Source organism: Malaya genurostris, chromosome 1 (genome assembly GCF_030247185.1).
Source record: "Malaya genurostris strain Urasoe2022 chromosome 1, Malgen_1.1, whole genome shotgun sequence".
In the NCBI taxonomy this organism is placed as follows: Eukaryota; Metazoa; Arthropoda; class Insecta; order Diptera; family Culicidae; genus Malaya; species Malaya genurostris.
In genome coordinates, this window is record NC_080570.1 from 117,039,916 (window position 1) to 117,061,164 (window position 21,249).

The 21,249-nt window shown below is 36.5% G+C and overlaps 1 protein-coding gene across 9 annotated transcripts in view; it reads right to left on the reverse strand.

Moving 5' to 3' along the window:
* LOC131425568 (leucine-rich repeat flightless-interacting protein 2) overlaps positions 1-21,249 on the reverse strand; it is a 119,708-nt gene that overhangs the window by 24,250 nt on the left and 74,209 nt on the right. For 2 of the 9 annotated variants that reach the window (XR_009228999.1, XR_009228998.1), the window contains exons 1-2: positions 14,304-14,529; positions 1,928-2,548 (exon numbers count right to left, since the gene is read on the reverse strand). The exons of 4 other annotated variants lie outside the window; for them this stretch is intronic. Coding sequence is in view for 3 of the 5 variants with exons in the window: in XM_058587550.1 (XP_058443533.1) it covers positions 1,928-2,497 (570 nt within the window). In the remaining 2 variants the exon portion in view is untranslated. Of the gene's footprint in view, positions 1-1,927; positions 2,579-14,039; positions 14,254-14,303; positions 14,530-21,249 lie in introns of those variants that run through there. 3 more of the 9 variants (XM_058587550.1, XM_058587552.1, XM_058587551.1) reach the window with 3 other exon arrangements.

The window sequence follows — 21,249 nt, forward strand, 5'->3', positions numbered from 1 at the left end:
CATTACAGTCAAGAGATACGTGTGTGGTTTCGTTTCACAACTGACCGAATTACTCTCGATTTTGAGTAAATCCGAAGTAAACTGGAATTGTGAAATAAAACAAGTTACTGAAGTTGACGAATAAGTCTCCAAAGAGGAAGCGAATAAATTGAGGAAATGTTCGTCATTTTGATTACCCAACTGTTTGATTTCATCAAAACAAATCCGAGAGAGCTTTTAAGTTTAAATAATAAATGAATCGAGTATCAGATCAATCTTAGCAAAATGAATTTGATACTCTTTGGTAATATCGATCAAAGTTCAACTAAAAACTCGAATTGGGAGAAAAAATGCGCAAAAACGGATCGATGAATTTCGTGGGAACATTGCAATTGTCCAAAATCGAAGTTTTTAAGTTTGTTTCGAGTATTACATCCCGTTTCTGTATTTCAATCGAATGTGGAAATTTGCATTCTGTATTTCATTCCAGTGATGATTAAGTATAAATAACCCGAATTCGAACGAAATTAAGAATTGAATTGGTCAATCGCAATCAGCACACTTAAATAAAATAGAGTAAACTATAGACCAAATTAAACAACAATCACGAGAATAATTTGTGTAAAAGAGAATGATAGATTTTGTGCAACCATTCTGGTTTACTTCAATTGATTCTTTGAAATTTTTTCACGTTAAACAAATCATTTTTTGGGACAGGAACTCACTCTCTTCAGAAGTATTCAAAACAGTTTATACAATACCAGGAATGATTATGAAAAGTGAGGTAAAGCGGGTTACTGTTAACCTATTCAATTATTTTTTGGTAGCTTTCTACGTAGGATTTTTGTCTTTAAAACTGATTTTTCGCCCACTGTGTACTGACATACGCCCTTATTCTGAATAACGACGTATTGATTTTTCGATCGAATATGGTTCGATCGAATCCTAGCTACCTTTGATTTTGCTAGCGTTAATAGGAATACAAATGAAATATGATCGTAAAATCGATACGACGTTATTCAGAATAAGGGTGAAAAGCTGGCAAAATATCACAGCTTGCTAGGAATAATACTACCCACACACAAGAGAATTACGGAAAAGACGCACACTGATGAAAAAAGAAGACACTGCCTGACTCTGACTGTGAACCAGTGCAACAATTAACAATTATCTCAATGAACTAGTCGAAAGTAGCCGGACGGATCGTTTGAACCCTGGGAGGGACGACGACCGGGCCATCCTGCGCCCAACAATAGCTAAACAAGGTATTATTATTATTATTATTATTATTAGGTATTTCGCGTGAGAAGTGCGCTGCTCTGTGGTCGGGTCGGTGATAACGCGATTCGCCCGTTTCTGTCGTCGCAGGGTTTGTGTTATAATAGAAAAATAAATACTATCACGGTCGGGCTTTGATGTGAAAAATTGAGCTCTGGTTCATACGTTACTTCCCATCGCGGCCAGACGGCGGCGGTGGTGGAAAGTCGTTGGTCGGTCGGTGTACCATTGTTTGTAGGCGGTTGCGACAGAATCTCGGCGCTGATAGTGGAAAAGTATATTAGCACTGAAGATTGGCCAGGGCTTTAAGTGGGCTTGATTCGGCTTGAATAACTGTCTTTCGTGTACCGCCGTTTTGTTCAGTTGCTGGGCTACGTGGGAAAGTTGGTGGCGGCCTTTCGATTATTCTAACCATGAGAAAGACTTTTTCGGATTTGTGTCTGGATGGATGCTTAATAAATTAAACGCTTCACTAATTGTACATTATTTCCATCACCACCACCATAAAAAAAACAAAAACAAAAAGCTAACAATGCCATTAACGAATGTCATTCTGACAATTACAATAGCGCCGCGTGGACGATGCAGGTACTATACAGAGAGAGAGAGAGAGAGAGAGAGAGACTGCTCTCAAGAGAAACGAAAAAATAATAATTAGAATTCAACCTACTATGTGATTTGCCTTCTCAAGTAGTTCCACAAAGGCTTCATCCTCGTCGGAACTGAACTCGTCTCCGGTGTGACACACCGAAAGCCGATGGTACTGTCGGTGGGGTTCGTACAGGCTATGGTCCGGGTCGGATTTCTGACTATCCGCGTAGCTATCGTAGCTACGGTCCACCTCGTCCTCCCCGCCACCAGTCATCACCGCACTGAATCGCCGCTGATCGTTGACAGGTGAATCATTTTCATCAAAAACACTATCACTACTTAATCCGGTACTACTAGTATTCACTAACATATTATCACTACTCGTTTCGTGCAACCGATCGCTCTTGACGCTCAGATCATTCCGGTTAATATCCACATTCAGTTCTTCGTTGGATTCACGAATTTTCAGTTCCGCCGTAAGATCCAGCGCTAGCGGATCCAGTTCGGTCGGTGTTTCGAAACTATAGAATTCACCCTGTTCGTCGTCGTCGTCATCATCCTCGTCGGAATGATAGACGAACTGCTGCTGGCCGGTACCGCGCGCTCGGTACTCGTCCTCACTGATGCTTAACTTTATGTCACTACTCATTTTTCCCCCCGATCGATCGCACACCGGAACTCGTTTCAATACCGAAGCGAACTGAAACAAAAATTTCTTTCCATCAGTACACTGCGTAGACCAAAAAAGAAGAAAAAAAACACCCGAAAAAATGTAGCGGTGTGCGGAGATTGACCGCAGGCCGTTTTCGATTTTTATCAGTTTATTGGTTCTGTTCGTTTTGTTGTCACACAGTGTTCCGGGCCCGGCTGGCTGGTTGTGGTGGTTTTGTTTGGTGTTTGTTTCTATGAATAGAGAGGTAGGACATTCTTCTTGTCTTGGCTTGTATTGCCTACCTGTCTACCTGCGGTGATTTGGTACAAGAATGCAGTAAATGAACGACGACAGACACGGTCAGGTTTGGCCGAACTGAACGGTTCGAATCGATGATTGGGACATGTTATGAATCTAAGGTAGCTGAATCCGTTTTCGGCTTCAGCAAATATTTGCTAATGCTAATGTTAATTCTGACGTTAAAATAGAATACGCCGAAAACGAAGTTTTTTTTTTCACCGAGTTCTATAAAGCCTAAACGAAGCCCCGGGCTAGTAAAAGTGAAGTTTTACGTTTTCATAAAATCACTGGAAAACTTGAAGGAAACGCTTGGGTTTCGTGGACAAAAAAAAAAGATTTGAGAATTTTTGTGTGAGTTATTCAATCTTTTACGTGAGTAAATAAGAATCCCAAACAAAAGTCAGTTTGAATACCATTCACCATTTCAATGCAATTTTTGTTTAAATTTTCTGCTGTTTTTAAGTGTTGTCTAAGTTTTCGCACGGATCTGTGCAGTTATCTGTTTCGTGTTATAAAAATTATAAAAATACGAAGTTTTTTTCAATGCGAATTTCCGAAGCTAAATGTCTTCTTTTGGCAGATTTCCGAAATTATGCATTTTTTTTGCAGAAATCGTGTGGGTTTTTTAGAATTTTAAGTTTTGAACAAGGATTTCGAGTTTAAAATGAACTCTGAGTTTGGAATTTATGATTTTTTAGTTTTAAATTTTGACTGTCGAATTTTTTTTTATTCAATAGTAACATATTTGAAGGCACACTGCTTAAGCTCTTAGATGCCAAGGGGACTGTCGAATTTAGAATTGTGAGCTTTGAATTCTGGATTTAGTATTTTGGATTTTGAAGTTTGAATTTGAATTTTTTTTTAAAATTGGAATTTTTCCGTTCTCGATTTACAATTTTTAATTTTTTAATATCTGCATTCAATTTAAAACAATCGATTTTAAAACAATCGAGTATTTAAATCACAGTTATTTATTTTCAATTTTTAAATTCAACTTTCGGTTTTCTCTTTAAGATTTATTATTTTCAATTCACGTTTTAAATTTTAAATTTTAAATTTTCGATTCTCGATTTTCAATTTTCAATATTCAATTTTCAATATCCAATTCTCAATATTTAATTTACACTTTGGAATTTTCAGTTTTTGTTTTCAATTTTCCAGATTTAAATTTTCAATTCTCGATTCTTAATATTCAGTTTTCCATTTTCCAGTTTTCGTTTTTAAAATTCTCGGCTTTCTATTTTCAATTTTTTTAATTTTGAATTTAAAATTCTCAAATTTTGAGTTTCATTTTTCGATATTCAGTTTTCAGTTTCACGTTTTCAGTATTCAATTTTCAACTTTCTATTTTAAATTTTTACATTCAATTTTCAACTTTATCTTCTAGTTTTTTTTATGTTCAACAATTAATTTTCAATTTTTCAATTTTAAATTTCCGATTTTCAATATTTAATATTCAATATTCAATATTCAATATTCAAAATTCACATTTCAATATTCAATATTTCCACTTTTCAAATCTCAATTTTTCAATTTTTAATATTTAATTTTCGATTTTCAGTTTTTAGTTTGCAGTTGCCAGTTTTCAAATTTCAACTTCCAACTTTCAGTTTTTAATTTTCAAATTTAATTTTCAATGTTCAATTTTCTATTTTCGATTTTCGATTTTGGATTTTCAATTTTCGATTTTCAATTTTCAATTTTCAATTTTCAATTTTCAATTTTCAATTTTCAATTTTCAATTTTCAATTTTCAATTTTCAATTTTCAATTTTCAATTTTCAATTTTCAATTTTCAATTTTCAATTTTCAATTTTCAATTTTCAATTTTCAATTTTCAATTTTCAATTTTCAATTTTCAATTTTCAATATTTTATTTTCAATATTCAATATCCAATTTTCAATTTTCAATTTTCAATTTTCAATTTTCAATATTTTATTTTCAATATTCAATATCCAATTTTCAAATTTCGATTTTCACTTTCGAGTTTTCGATTTTTAATTCCCAATTTTTCAATTTTCAATTTCTAGTTTTCCTTTTGCATATTTGATTTTTAATTGTAGATTTTCAGTTTTTAGTTTTCAGCTTCCAGCTTTCAACTTTCAAACCTTAAAAATCAATTTGGAATATAAAATTTCATGAATATAAAATTTTAAATTATGGAAATCGGAATTTTGAATTTTGACGTTTTTCCATTCTCAGTTTTTAATGTTTTATTTTCTGTCTTGAATTCACAATATTTAATATTAAATACTCAATTTTCGACCATTGATTTCCAGATTTGATTCTAGAATTTCGAATTCAGAGTTTTGAGAAATTTGAATATAAAATTTTGATTCCAGAACTTCAAAATTGGAATTTTAATTTTTCGATATTGAAATTATATTTTAATTTTTAAAAATTCCATTATGAAATTTGAGTTCAGTTTTAAAATTTTAAATTTTAACTTTCTGTTATTAATTTTCAGTTTCCGATTTTTAATTAAAGATTTTCAGCTGAGTATTTTCAATTTTTAATTTAATCTCAAATTTGCGATTTTCCCTTCTCAATTTTCGGTTTTCAATTCCCAGTGTAGAATTTTCGAAGTGCAATTAACAATTTTCGATTTTTAATATTGATTTAAATTTTTTGTATTTGGTAATTATAATTTTGAGTTTCGAATTAAGATTTTAAAAATTTGAATTTTTAATTTTCAATTCCCGATTTTAAATTTTCAAATTTTAGTCTTCCGATTTACAATTTTCAAATTTCAATGTTCAGTTTCCAGTTTTCAATTTTCAATTAGCAATTAACATTTAGCAATTTTCGATTTCCAGTTCAATTTTTAATGTTCAATAGTCGATTTTAAAATCTTAATATTAAATTATCAATTTTTAATTCCAAACTATTTTCAATTTTCGATTACCAATTTTCGCTTCTCAATTTTCGATTTTCATTTCACTTCACACCTCCCATTTTTCAGTTTTGAATTTTTGATTTTCAATTTTCAGTTTTCGATTTTTAGATTTCAGTTTACAGTTTTCAACTCTCAAATTCAATTTTCACTTTTCGATTTTTACTTTTAAATTATCCGATTTTGAATTTACAATATTTAATTTTCAATTTTTAATCTTAAATTTCCGATTTTCATTTTCCGTTTTTAATTTTCTATTTTCAATTCCCGATATTCGATTTTCTTTTTTCAATTGTCGATTTACAATTTTCGATTTTCAGTTTTTAATTTTTAGTTTTCAATTTTCGATTATCACTTTTCATTTTTAGATTTCAGTTTTTGAATTTTCAACTTCCAATTTTCAATTTTCTAATTTTAAATTTCCGATTCCTTATTTTCAATCTTCGATTTTTAACTTTTTATTTTTCAATTTCCTTTTTTTATCAGTTTTCAGCTTTAAATTCTCGATGTTCAAATAACAGTTATAAATCTTCAACTTTTATTTTCAATATTCAATTCTCTACTTTCAATTTTCTATTATGAGCTCTCGATATTCGATTTTCTATTTTCAATTTTTCAGTTATAATGTTTCAATTATCAATTTTCAATAATAAAATTTGTTAATGTTTAATGTTTAAGGTTGAGGTTCGAAACGGAATTGGTACTTCTGGCTTACCAATAGTTTGTAGTAACCCCCCTTGACAACTCGCGACATTTACCAAATTTTTTTTCATCGCAGACCACCTAAACGACTGAAACATGTACAGCTACTTTATGCTGGATTTCAGACTTTTTTTTCAGCGAAAATCACACTGACAGGAGACATTCATTTGCGATAAGATTACCGAACCAATCAGTGTATTGAATGCCGAGCGGTTTTAGCGAATGGTGACCTCATCAGTGATGGAGTGATTGGGTTTTATCGTGGCACGTTGGAAGGCTTTGGGCTATTTATAAATATCTGGTTCTGCAGCTTCGTTTTGTCTCTTTCTATCGCGTGAAGAAAATTTCGGCTGTTCTGCCAAGGTTTGAAACCGTTGAGCTAGGGAATCAAAAACTACAAGAATTTCGGGTGAGAAAGAATACCGGAAGTTACCAGTCACTAGTAGATTTTTATCAGTGCTCGTCTTATCAATCAGACACTGAATTTATTGTTTTGAAAGAACTTTTCAATAGTTATTCAGTCACTCTTTATTGGAATAACAAAAAATACAGGTTCTATGTTCGTATTTAAGGAAGATAAGAGAATACTTGCACGGACCCAGTTGTCATACATTCAAGACTCGATACGGGAGAATAATCAGTATTAGTAGCAATGTAGTCCGTACTGAGCAATTTACGACTCAGACATCGATTGCAAAATCTGTCAAAACACATGTCTACAAAACTTAGAAAATAGGACAAAAACAAACATTCAGTTCACTGCGTGCATCGTTCGTTTTTTTTCCAATGAGGACAGAACGAACGTTGCGTCACGAGTCGTTACCATAGTTGCCACTTATGTCAATAAAGAAAACACCAATTTGCGACCTGACGTTTTACTTCTTAACACAGCCAGCCTCAAGTTGAACGTGACCGTCTCTTGACCTAGCAATACATTGGAGTTTTCGCATGCAAACATAGCAAGAAACGATCTTATATTTGTAGCAAAACGACTCAAAATTGAGCACTATTTTGAGTTTCAGAGCTACACACATCTGAATAAACATAGATCGAAGACAACAACAACGGCAGAAAAAAACAGTTCGCACATGGAATTTTTTTTTGCTGCCGCAGAGAAACGGTCAATTGTAATCTGACATTGGCATTTTCAACCGTTTGGCATCCGCATGTCATCAATTCTTGAACCAGACCTGTGTCGGGTCCAAGCAACCGGGTGATATGAAATGTTTATTTTATTTTTCATAAATTGACTAAAGACTGTGAGTCATATTTTTCCCATACGACCATGCGGTAAAATGTTGAAGTTAAAAAAACGAAAGAAATCTTCATTCGGCTACCGAATCATTACCCTACCGAATAAGGCTTTTCGCGCTAATTCAACCTGCGCACTCATCAGGTTTGGGTTGATTTGGCTTACGCGCCGGATGACTCAATACCTCATAAACTCAAGCCTCGAGGGTGTCAGCGCACACCCAGTCCTCTACTAGTCTAGTGAGAATTGGCAAAGCAAGCCACACGCTTGAAAGTAAAAACACTCCGCTGGCTGGCAGACAAATCGCAAGAATTCATATTCTTTCTTCATCCTCTTCATCTCACCATCATCTTCGAATAGCACTCGGATGACTTCACGCTCACCACCATTTAGTGCCATTTTGGAGAATATGGGCACGCACGTGATGTGTAGTGGCTTTGCAGAATCAAGACGAATCGAAATCCGTTTGCCGAGATTATTATTTATTCAAGAAGTTCTTCACATCACATCTCGAGAACCAGTTTGCAGGTGTGGCACGGGGACCGGCCGTGCTTGAATCTATTTGCTCAATGACTGTGAAATGATGACTGAAGCCTTCGCAATGCGTACTGTGGTTCATGGTTGACGATCGCCCCATTTGACAGATATTAGGTTTCAGCGAAGCCAAAGTCTTCAGGGGGAAAGAATGATCATTAATGCGATTACATTGTTTGATGGCAAATTGTAGGCTATCAAAAACCATGACGTTACGTATGTACGGAAAAAGAAAACCATGTAGGAAATTTACATTCCTTTCGTTAAAATGACCAAATCAAGTCTATTTTTGAATAAACTGACACTTATTTTTCCATCTTTAGTTATACAACCGCGTGCATGTCGCTTACAATACTAGTATAAACAAGTACGAATTTCGATCACTCAACACATCACTTATAAGTTGTTCAAGAGAAATACAATCATTCCAACACTTCTCTAATCTTTCTTCCCAAGATACTGGTTAATTGATGAATCCATGTTTCATCCATTGTCACATATCGACGAGAAAAATCTGATTTATTACTTGGCCTAACACTGCTCTGAAACACTAACAGCAGTTGGTGATTTTGATCGGCTGTGCGTAAACGAGGCACACACTTTGAAAAGAACTTTCTCATGATCGAATGTTCATGCATAATTAAAAACTACATTCTGGTATGCTTACACACTGACAACGTTTAAATTCAGTTCGTTTCGAAGGATGAGAGTCTGGGTAACAATTTGGAAACTATTCCTTAGCTTGAACAGTATTTTTTTTCATCAAGAAGCCATGATAAATTAACGGATGACATTGTTTTGAATCCATTGCTTTGAAAATGACAAAAGTAACTTCACTTAAATGGCTATCACTTTTCTCTGACAAGTCAATAAATATTATATGGATTTGACCATGATAACGCTATCTGTGTGTCAGTCAAACGAGTTATCGAGTGATGTATTATTTTAATCTTCTTCAGTGTTTTCTATACTGTAGTCTGCAGAGACAAAGCCACAGAACTATTTCTTTGGTATGGAAATTGGTGGTAAAATTCATACAGCGATGTGTTTATTTCGAGACTTGTAACTTCGGGGTAACTTCAGGCAGGCGATAAATGTGAAAAAATAAAACCGATTTTCGAAAATAGTTGAAACAACATCTCAAAATATCAATTTTTGCCTTTCTGAATGTGAATTTCCGGAAGCACCGCAAATAGTGGTCATATCTTCCAAAATGGAGCTCACCCACTTTTCTAAGCGATGGTTAACCTGATTTCCACAAACTTAGATTCAAATGAAAGATCTTACGGTCCCATACGGTATTCCTGAATTTCATCTGGATCCGACTTCCGGATCCGGAGTTAAGGATGACTTAATGCGATGAAAGCATTGTTTCATTCTGTAGGTTATACTAGTTAATGCACAAACAATCCCTTGCACAAATCGAAGAGAAACATTTTGAATAGAATATCACAGTATTATATATGAGAATATGATTGATGTGAGAAAAGCTTAGACGAATTTGTTAAAAAAATAACTTAGAGAATTTGTTAGAAAAAAATGGTCCTTGGGATTTTGAGATTTCCGAAAACGAACATTTTTCTTTGATGATAAATGTCTTAAAAATGCATGAAACGTTGAAATCTGGTTAAAATTTTCTAAGTGTCTGAGAGTTGAATAAAAAAAACCTGGATTACACAAGATCTCGACGCTTCGGACATTTCTAAGTCAAAACAAGAAAACCGTATAACCTCGGAAATCTGCGTAAAGAACTGCTTAAAAAAACCTAAATGTAGTAGTCATTTAGGGGTTTTGAACACCGCATGGCTAATGATTTTGTACTAAGTGCACATAACCATTTTCAAGTGTTACACCGAACCATCCGTATGGGGAGGTGGCAATTAGTGCACACAAAAGTTTTTTTAAGTATTACAAATGAAATTTTAGGGGACGGGTATAGCGTGATGGGTAAGTCGATGCCTTTCACGCAGCCCACCTGGGTTCGAATTCCAACCCCGCACATAGGGTCCGAAAGTTTTTCTGGTCCGAAGAGGCAAATGACCTTAAGGTTAAAACCTCTATAAGTTGAATCATGTAAATCTACCCTCAAATCACCGAGAAATACAGATTGAACGGTCATCATAAAAGTGAGCCGGTGTTCACAAACAAAAAAAGTTCGAAGTCACATATTCGAGAGAGAATAAAAAGGCATATAAAAAGGATATCGTCTGTTTCATGGCCTTGCATCAACTGAGCAAGAAAATTTATTTGTACTTGATATCTGAACTTATCAGTTAGACGAACTGCCTGGATCATGAGCTGGCACTAACTGAACTAAAACATTAAACCGAACATATATTTATAAATTTCGTTTTGTGCGACATTTCGTACTGTGCAGAACGGTACGGTATTTTTTCATACATGACGCATAGCCTCCGTATACCTACCGAAGCAGAACTGCTACTGAATGAAATTCAAGGTGTGAACCAACGATCAAATCCGTCGGCCGTGTTCAAAAGGAATCAAGAGGATGACACCATTACGGCATGCTGTGATTGGCTCGTGAGAACATGGATCAATTCGAACCGATTTTGCACTGGTGTACTACTGAATTTTAGCAAACTTTAATTTTTTAATATGTGTTGTTATCTAGTACCAATACAAATTTTATCAGAAATTGGCAAACTACCTGCCTCGCTCACAACTGTCTGAGCAAAAACTATGCCGGAGCGTATATGTACAGGTTCTGTTTCGTGCGATAGTTCCTACTTTACCAAATGGTCGAGAGGATTACATCATTATAGCAAACTGTGATTGGCTCGTGAAAACAAAGGTCAATTCAAATCGATTTTTCAATGGCTATTGAAATACTAAAACAACCGTTACCATACATATTATTGTTAAGTTAAATGTTTTCGAATCGATTGCTTGTTAAATTATAAAAGTTCATCAGATTTTGTTATCTACCGGAACAATAAACAAGGAAATGTACCACGAAGAATGCCTAAAGAAGCGATTGTTACTATTTCTACGCCGCCATGACGTATCCTCGCTATTCTTGCCAAATTTGGCATGTTGTCACTACGAATGGAGTCCATGTTGTACCGAGAGATGCGAATCCAGGCGAAGCTGCCCGGAGTTGCGACTCATCAAGTGATATTGTGCTCTCGTGAAGAGAGAACTCTGTCAATATATATATATATAAAAACAAGCTACAAAAGCAGCTAAGTCGGTAGCAGCAAAATCTGTACAGATCCTAATGGCAGGGGTAAACTCAAAAGTTCGTGGTTTCTTCGTGCAGTCTAAATAAGCAACTGTAATTAGTTTTCAATTAGTAAAAAAACGCATCTTCGATTGAACAAACAGTAAATTTGTTCTATCCCAAATTTATTTGTCAAGATTTTGTCGCGAAGAAGCCTTAGGTGTTTTCGACGAATTGATCGGAAACCGAGAACAAGGGAGGTGGAAATAGGTTGTGAAAAAGCAGCAAACGAAATCATGTAAAAGGAGATCCCTTCACAAAAATTGCTTCAGTGTTGAATCAATCCGCACAGGAAGCAGTTTTGCTGCGGGACGTTCGCAATGCGAGTTTCGCTTCAAACAAAAGCGATTTCGTCATTCAGCTGTTGGCGTTTGCGACAACGAAAAGTGAACAACGGCGAGAAACATTCTATGTTATATAAAGAACTATTAGAATAACCCGGCGAACGACCGCAGCTAGGTTGAAGCCGGGCTTAATAAACGATACAAAAAGAGAAAACTGTTAGAATTACTTATCTGTTGGAATACACAAATCGGAGAAGAAAATAATTAGTTTAGTAATGGTTTACAATCTGATAGATTCTAATTAGTAAATTTTCGCATGCTTTACTCTTTTTTTTTAAATTGAGATTTTTGTGGATTGATTTGAATCCATTTTGCTGACTTCAAGGTTACAAGTGGTGTCAGATATTTTATTGTTCATTACATCTGCATTAAAGTAGAGGAAATTTTTCGAATAACTTTGAATAAACAAGTTTTGTGGCGTGTATGTTTTCTTTTTATATTTCCAAAAAATTTTATATGATAGTAGACAGCATCGATAAAAAATATCGGCTTTGTTCGCAGCTTACTTGCGCCGATTCGCTCAAAACATCAATGAAGAAAGCCGTAGATATATTTCATATTTTTCATAACAGATCGGCTGAAAAGTTCGTATCGTTTCTATGAGAGGGCGCCACTAGAATTAAATCCATACCATTTTCAGTTAGTACCAACCTTCAAAAGATACGTGTATAAATTTGACAGCTGTCTGATTATTAGTTTGTGAGATATTGCATTTTGAGTGAAGCTACTTTTGTTATTGTGAAAAAAATGGAAAAAAAGGAATTTCGTGTGTTGAAACACTACTTTTTGATGAAAAAAAGTGCCGCCGATACCAAAAAATGGCTTGATGAGTGTTATCCAGACTCTGCACCGGGCGAAGCAACAATTCGTAAGTGGTTTGCAAAATTTCGTACTGATCATATGAGCACCGAAGACGATGAACGCAGTGGACGTCCAAAAGAGGCTATTACCGATGAAAACGTGAAAAAAATTCACAAAATGATTTTCAATGAGCGTAAAGTGAAGTTGATCGAGATAGCTGACACCCTAAAGATATCAAAGGAACGTGTTGGACATATTATTCACGAATATTTGGATATGAGAAAGCTTTGTCCAAAATGGGTGCCGCGTGAGCAAATCGTACTACAAAAATGGTATCGAAAAGTTGGAAGATCGCTATAATCGCTGTATCGCCTCTGATGGCAATTATGTTTGGCCTCCAGATTTGGCCCCCAGTGACTTTTTCCTGTTCTCAGACCTCAAGAGAATGCTCGCTGGTAAAAAATTTAGAAGCAATGAAGAGGTAATCGCTGAAACTGAGGCCTATTTTGAGGCAAAGGACAAATCGTACTACAAAAATGGTATCGAAAAGTTGGAAGATCGCTATAATCGCTGTATCGCCTCTGATGGCAATTATGTTGAATAATAAAAACGAATTTTGGCAAAAAAATGTGTGTTTCTATTAAACGATACGAACTTTTCAGCCGAACTGTTATCATAGGCTTTTTGTATCATTGATCAAACCAACTAATTAATGTTTTTTTTTCACTGGAAGATTATAATCGATTTTGAACGCTACGCCAAACATACTCTCCAATATCAACGCCTTCATAAAATAACCGACCAGAATCCGTCACAATTCAAAAACTAAAATGAATCAAAATAAATCCAACTCGCGAGTAAGTTGTTGAATGACAGGATAATCGGTACAGATCCGTAGACCTTGCATTCAATTGTGTAAAATGTCGCATTTGTTCCTTTGTACTTGATCCACAAGGTGACACTAAGCACAATGATCTGAGACTGGTTTAGATTCATCTATCAACCTGAACCGAAACATTCGATCAGATCCAATTGATTCTTTCTTGGTGCGGCAACTGGAGCTCGACGATTCCAGTTGGAATCCATAAATTGACAGTAATCTAGAGTGTCTACTGTGGCTTGCAAGCAAATGTTTGCACAGTGATTAGATTCCCGCGAAATGTCAACATTGACAGCAATTCTGAAACAGCACACCACCAACCAGCCTACAACCTACATCGCCCGGAACGGAACGGTGTGGGGTCTGGTTTCAACCGAGACGATTTTCTCCGTAAACTACGCATTCACTGTGTTATTATGTAAGACAACTTATTTCGCGAAACCAAAAACAATATTCACTATAGGAAACTTAATACACTGGGCGTAAAGCGATATCGGGAGCGAGTTAAATGCATTCTCTTTGACCATATCAGCCAAATTCACTTGATTCGGAAAAATAATGCTCTACTCCACTCACACACACGGATACATACACACGTACAATCGCTGTGCCCTTCAGACCGAACCTTAGCCTGAGATTAGACCGATATCGGTTACCGCTGCGGGTCGTCTTTGTCAAGTTATCAAGCCCTGCCTCGTGCAAACGCAATTCAATTAGGCCTGACACCACCCGCTACACTCGCTTGATTTTGATTCGCATGAACATGCACACTACGGTCGATATCGGATTTCTTCAATTATGGCAACAACAACAACAACAACAGCAAAAAAAACCACACGCGCTGTTAACCACCAACCTAAGACTTCGAAAACCAGCTAATTATGATTTCCTCAGTCTGTGCCATTGACAATCCCGCGAAATTGATCACACTCATCAATCATCACTGGACCGCAGGACCACGGTCCGGATTGTCCGTATTCCCCCGTCTGTTGTCACTTGTTAGGATTCACGCGAGCGCGCCAAACCCGTCAACTGAATTAACACGTTCGTACCGTTTGCAAAACAAACAACGACTGACGGAAGGTGCGATGGCATCGATCGGCCCGCCACAGGCTTAATGTGCTGTCGTCGTCGTTCTTCGGCTCCGGCCTAACCGCGATCGTCGCTTAGACTCCACTCATTCGGCGTCTCTCTTTCTCTTTCGCACATAATGCAAACTTACCGCAAGCCCAAAACCCCCTTTGGGTGCGGAGAGTTTCCGCAGTCGTGCTCTTCCATGATTGTCTCAACACATCACGGCGGCGAAAAGGGGAGGAGGCTGGTTGGGCTACTGCTGCTGGCTAGTGCGTCTTCACGTTTAGCATATTATGCTTGCACTCAACCGTGAACTTATGCGTTCGTTCGAAGCAGAGGCCCCATCATAATCGGCTGGCGCCACGTTTGGTTGGAAAAGATCACAACCGACTCGCGAATTTTTTTTTTTCGTTTGTTGGATGCGTTACAAGCTTTTCAAAAGCAAAACCCAGCAACGATGAGGTGCGTAAAAACGCACTTTCCACTTACGAGACTCGTAGGAGCAACCTGATAAAACCGCGAACGATAAGCACGGGCTGTCAAAATGCGTGCAACCGGGCAGCGTTGCCAGATTTACGGGAGGCATTGTGGATATACGAATTAGGAAAAAAATCATCGGATCAGTGATTAAGAAAAAATTATTGATTTAACATTTTGAAATAGGTCACTGTTTTATGCATTAACACTTTTTGGCGATATTGAAATCAGCTTGAGGTTTGTTACAATCGGTTTCATGCGTTGTGGTATTCGATCTATAATGAATCTGTATGACATGTTCAAAACGACGAATGTAAAAATGAGAGACTCTCTATGTTTACTTTCTCTTTCGATTATTGCGAAATATGTCTGCTTTGTTCGGCATTTTCTTCAGTGCAGATTAAAACATTATAGCCTTAGTTATTATTATTGGTAAATAAGAGGGGGTAGAGAAGGATTGCTAAGAGTACCGTAATAATCGAAAGAGAAAGTAAACAAAGAGAATCTCTCATTGTTACATTCGTCGTTTTGATCATTTTATGCAGAAATCATTTAGAAGTTTTACTATGACAGAAAATGAACTTCGATGTAAAAAAGTGTCAGAAAATGAAATAAACGAATTTGGTAGTCTTATTTGGATACAATTCTAACCGTAGCACGATGTTGAATGAGTTTAATTTAAAAACGCTCGATAAACGATTTTAGTATATTTTACCTTTTAGCCTTTCTCATATAAAAAGGCTATACAATCACTGTGAAAACCGACTATTGAACCGAATGTAGTATATCATTCGACTCAGCTCGACAAACTGAGCAAATTTCTGTGTGTGTGACATATTTTTTCGTTCTCTTTTCTTGGAGATGACTGAACCGATTTGCACAAACTTAGATTCAATACAAAGTGGTCCCATACAAAGTTTCTTTATATCATTTGGATCCGATTTCCGGTTCCGGAATTACAGGGTGATATGCTCCAAAAGAGTGAAAATAATGTCACTCACTTCTTTTCGGAGATGGTTGAACCGATTTTCACCATCTTATACCGTTTTCGTTTTTGAACCTACACGCGGGTGACTCTGACTTCGAGTAAAAAGAACACGTGGTACGCGCCCTGAACAACAACTCATAATAAAAAGAAAAAAATAAATAAACTCGCATGTATGCGTGATGTGGCCCGAGAAAATTTTCAGAGCAAAGCTACGCGATTGGAGTCCGATCTAGAGTGACCTCAGGTTGCTAAAACAAGCATATCAAACGTTGTTTGGGCGAGTCTGGGTCAGCTTGCGGGCTGCTCTGATCAATAAACGAAAACGGTATTAGATTCAACTGAAAGGTCTTAAGATGTCATAAGAATATCCCAATTTTTATTCAGATCAAACTTTTGGTTCCGGAGGCAGGGTGCTTAGTGTAAAAATGTCAATTTCAAGAATATTCTTTTTTCATAAGCTATCTCTTTATATTGGCTAGTGAATTTCTTTAGTTTGCAGACTATGACAGTCTGTAACCAAACAAACCGTTGATAGTCCCATAAATGATTTGCTCAATTTTATCAAAGTTCGACTACCGGTACATTTTTTTCCACAATTCAAATCGCCATAGAGAATCTTAAAAATATTTGTAGGTTTAATTAGTGTACGGTTGAATGAACCGAATGGCACTATACAGATATCCAGCTTTCGGTTCCGGAAGTACCGACAATAGTAATCAAATGTGATGAAATGTTGCTCACTTCACTTTCTCACATATGATTGAAAAGTTTATCACTAACTTAAATTCAAATGTAGTATATTAATGTTGTAGTATTATGCAACAGAAATCTTTTCTAAATATAAGTATTGACGGCTTTCTCAGTCCCAAATCACTAGGCAAACTATTTAATTCCTAAATTGCCCGACGTTTCGGCCGTTTTTGATGGCCTTTTTCAAGGGAAACTGTAAAGTTGTCAAAAAAAAAAAAAAGATACAAAAAGTTACACAAATACAAAATTCTACAAACATATATTGAACTAACTTTAGTCAATTCGTTTTTGTCGAGTACGTGAGGTCATTTAAAAAGTTTATTTCAATCTTCCTAGTGGTGTAATGAAGCCTTTCTCAGATTATTAATTATCTCCTATGTATTAAACCAAGATTATTCAAAATACTGCAAATTAAAAAAATAAGTTCAAAACCCAGTTTTGAATGCTTCTTTTGCATAACACTACTACATTAAAATACTACATTTGAATTGAAGTTAGTGAAACTCGATTCAACTATATTTGAGAAAATGAAGTGAGCTCCCTTTTAAAAATTTGGACCACTTTTTGTGGAATATTCGGATCGAAAACTGGATACCAGTATAGTAAAATAGTGACGAAGTGTAGTGATATTACTTTCATTTTTTGCGGCATATCGCAGTAATTCAGGAAACGGAAGTCGGATTCAGCTTTCGGTTCAGCTGTCTTCGAGAAAATTGAGTTACATTATTTGTCACACAAACACACACACACACACACACACACACACACACACACACACACACACACACACACACACACACACACACACACACACACACACACACACACACACATTTTCCCTTAGTTGGGGTGCGATGTGCTGTAGAATCAAATGGTTGTCATTTCTGGATTCGGACATATTACAATAATGACGTAACCGACAAACCGTTCTTTATTTTTTTATCGCTCAATTTTCTCAGAGATGTACTGAACTGATTTCAACGTTTCGTTTGAAAGCTACTATTGAGTTATTGATCAATTTCTTCCTTTTTTAGATGACGTCTGGTGCTCAATTTCGGTTCTGCCGATATAATGGTATGAGTGACACATCCGACAAATTGCGTTGCTTTTACCGCTTAATTTTCTCAGAGAGTCGATTTTAACAAGCCTAGGCTCGTTCGAAAGCTACTACTGAGTCATTGATTGAGTTCGAAGATCAAACAGGTGTCACTTTTGGTTCCGGAAATATTTCGGTTCAGTTCGAAGATATAATGGAATAAGCGGCGTAGTCAACGATGCGCTCTTTTGTTCTCTCCGTCAAATTATCTCGAGGATGACTGAGCCGATTCTGAATAGCTTAGGCACATGGAAAAACTGCTATTGGGTTATTATTCAAGTTTCAAGTTTAAATGTCTGTAACTTCCGATTCCGGAGATATAATAGTATAAATGACGTAACCGACGAAACGTAGATTTTTCTTCCAGCTTCCTTTTTTAGATGACGTCTGAATCGATTTCAACAAGCTAAGGCTCATTTTAAAGCTACTCATTCAGAAGATATAATGGTATAAATGACGTACTTGACAAAACGCGCTTTTTACCGTTAAATTTTCTCGGAGATGACTGAACGTTTTCAACAAACTTACACACTAAGATTCAATTCCGTTGTTCGGTAATTTTTTTGACGAAAACTTTCGGTAATCAATAGAAATTACCGATATTTCAGTACATGAACTTCATTTTACAAAAATTATGCAAATTTTTACCGGACGATCAGTTTTACGCAGGTTTTCATTACAGAATTCTGTAAATAGATATACAATTCATACGGTAAATCTGAATAGTCGCCGAGTACGGTAAAAAACATACCGTCCATATGGTAAACAAACCTTCCAAAAACCGAACTTCTGTAAATACTGATTGTCGTGAAAACTAACTGTCAAACAGTTAATAAAATTTTCAGTAAGTGTAATTTCATATCACTATGTCCACTTGCTGCCAATACATTTCGTTCGAGTAATTTCTGGTTGACTTGACAGGTTGTGCAGTGCTCCGAAAGGCGCTTATAATTCCAATCAACCGGGAAGTGAAGGTACATTTTTTCTAGACATTTTTTAAATATTGTTTCGTGCATATATATAGTACACCGTAGTCACAACTGGTTCGAACTTTCTGAACTCGTTTCTATGAAAAATATCCAAATCCGAAAAACCTTATCGTAAGCTTAAAATGTATGTTGTTTTATGAAATCCGAAAATCTATTCAAATTCAGAATTTAACCAAAAGTAAATAAACGCAAAAAAATGTATGGTATAAGAGCAAATTCAGCAGCTGAAAGATTCATATGGGTGGTCTATAATGTAAATGAAACTGAAACAAACGTATCCCCAGCAATCCGTTTTAGTTTTATTTATTCGACCAGTTCTTCTGTCAAATTTAAAACTGGTATACATTGCCGTTCTATTTTTTTCTATATTTGAAACACAGATAAAACGCTGCTGAGGCTGCCAGTTTATTTTGTTATAATTTCTAGATTTAAATTTTAAAACTGACATAAATTATGCATCTAGAACTAGAACACTCCTGAATATGCCCTAATGATATAAGTAATGTAACTACCGTAGATCCGTTCAATTGTCTCGTGATAGCTGAACCGATTTCAACAAAATTAGATTCATTTGGAAACTACTATTGGTTCATTAAACAGGTTTGACGTTCAAATGCCTATCACCTACGGTTCCGGTGATATAGCATAAGTGACGTCCAAACTCATCACTGCTCATTTTTCTTGTATATGGATTACCCGATATCAATATTTTTTGGCTAGTTCAGGACTAAAATTGGTATTCGGCTCTAAGAAGCACAATAGTTCGAAGATTGTTCAATACTGCTATTATTTCGACGCGAAAACTCGCAGCGAATGTACCTATTTTCATCTTTCCCTTAATGTAAATCTATTCGACTACTGGAACTGAAAAGAATATGTGTGTCTAGTGACATGTAAAAATTGGATTTTATTGGAGTTTTCTGTTTCATAGCACTAGGATTTTATATTTGAGACATACGTGAAAATGGCTGAACTATATCCAATTCAGGTTTTGCGCTCGATAGACGGATCGATCGGTGCATTGCACACTTAGATTGCACCCATTCCCATAGATACCACTTATCACCATCCGCTAGAGAAAACACTTTTACTCTAATCACACGGAACCAGTTGCGGAGACGGTATGGAAACTTTATCTCTATTTTTAGTCAGCAAATAACTAACCAACCAGTTCATATGTGATGAGCCACTGCGTACTTCACGGGGCTCGTAGCTGCCGTAGTAACAACTCGGCGTGTAACCCACCCAGAACCGGTTCGATTTCCTTCGTTTGTCATCCGTCACCCTCCGACGGTGGACGACAACAAGTAGAACGTTCCCATCGTTATGATTTCCGCTTTTCACTGACGATGACACACTTTTAATTGCGTTTATGGAATTAACACATTTGTCAGCAAATAGGCAGTAACTAACGAATGAAAACGCCTCTGAATATTTAAATGTTTACATTTAACTGTTTTGCTGTGTTTTTCCGTTTGTCTCAAATTGTTTGCTTCGAATATGGAAGATGCCATTTCCTAAACTGGAAATAAATCACCGGTTGTTTGAAACCTGGAATACATTTTATTGCCAAAACCATAACGACGAATCCGGCAAGGCAACACTGATCACCGGCGAATGACAGGCCTACTGGGCAAATCGACTATTCACTGACATGTCCAACAAAATCGATGACTGTCACAATCGTCGACAATCTGATCCGCAGTGGTAATATTGAAGCTTGAAGGGGGTGGGTGCGCGGAAGCCTTATTTGTGTCCAAACTGTGTTCCAACCTAAAATCCAGATTTGTCACAGTCGAACACTTTCACGAACCCCCGTTGCAGTGCCGGTCGGGAAAGCGAACCGAGAGGATGTGATGCAACTTCGCGGGATAAACTGAACCAGTGCTGCCGGTTCCCGGATGCTAGCAGAACCACATTTTCAGTTGTTACTTCTTCCTCAACCTCAAGTCACAAGTCACTCAACAAGCAAATCGGATTGACATGCGGATTTCGCTCGGAGGGAACGGAGAAGGAAAAAGGGAAGTTAGCAGTGACGGTGCTCGGTCGTGGTGGTCATTGGATGCCGATGAATGCGCTGGTCTCTCGCAAAATAAATGGTGCGACCGCGAAGATTCACAATTATGTTACTTTCGGTGTTTCGGCTGGCGAAGTGTAGGAGCGACGGTAGGAGTGAGTCTGTGGTTTTGGGCGACGGAAACTGAATGACATCATTCCCATCCCATCACGCCACATTCTCCGTTGGCCCCTTCTGGCTTATGTTGGCCCAATTGTCGCCGGTTCAATTCTTACTTGACCATTCAGCTGTTTGAGTGAGTTAAGACTACACACAAGAAAATGGAGATATACCGAGAATGTGGTTACGTGATCCAGTGAAATCTGACAAGATGCACAGCAAGTCCGCGGAATGCCAGCGATAGCGAAGAGA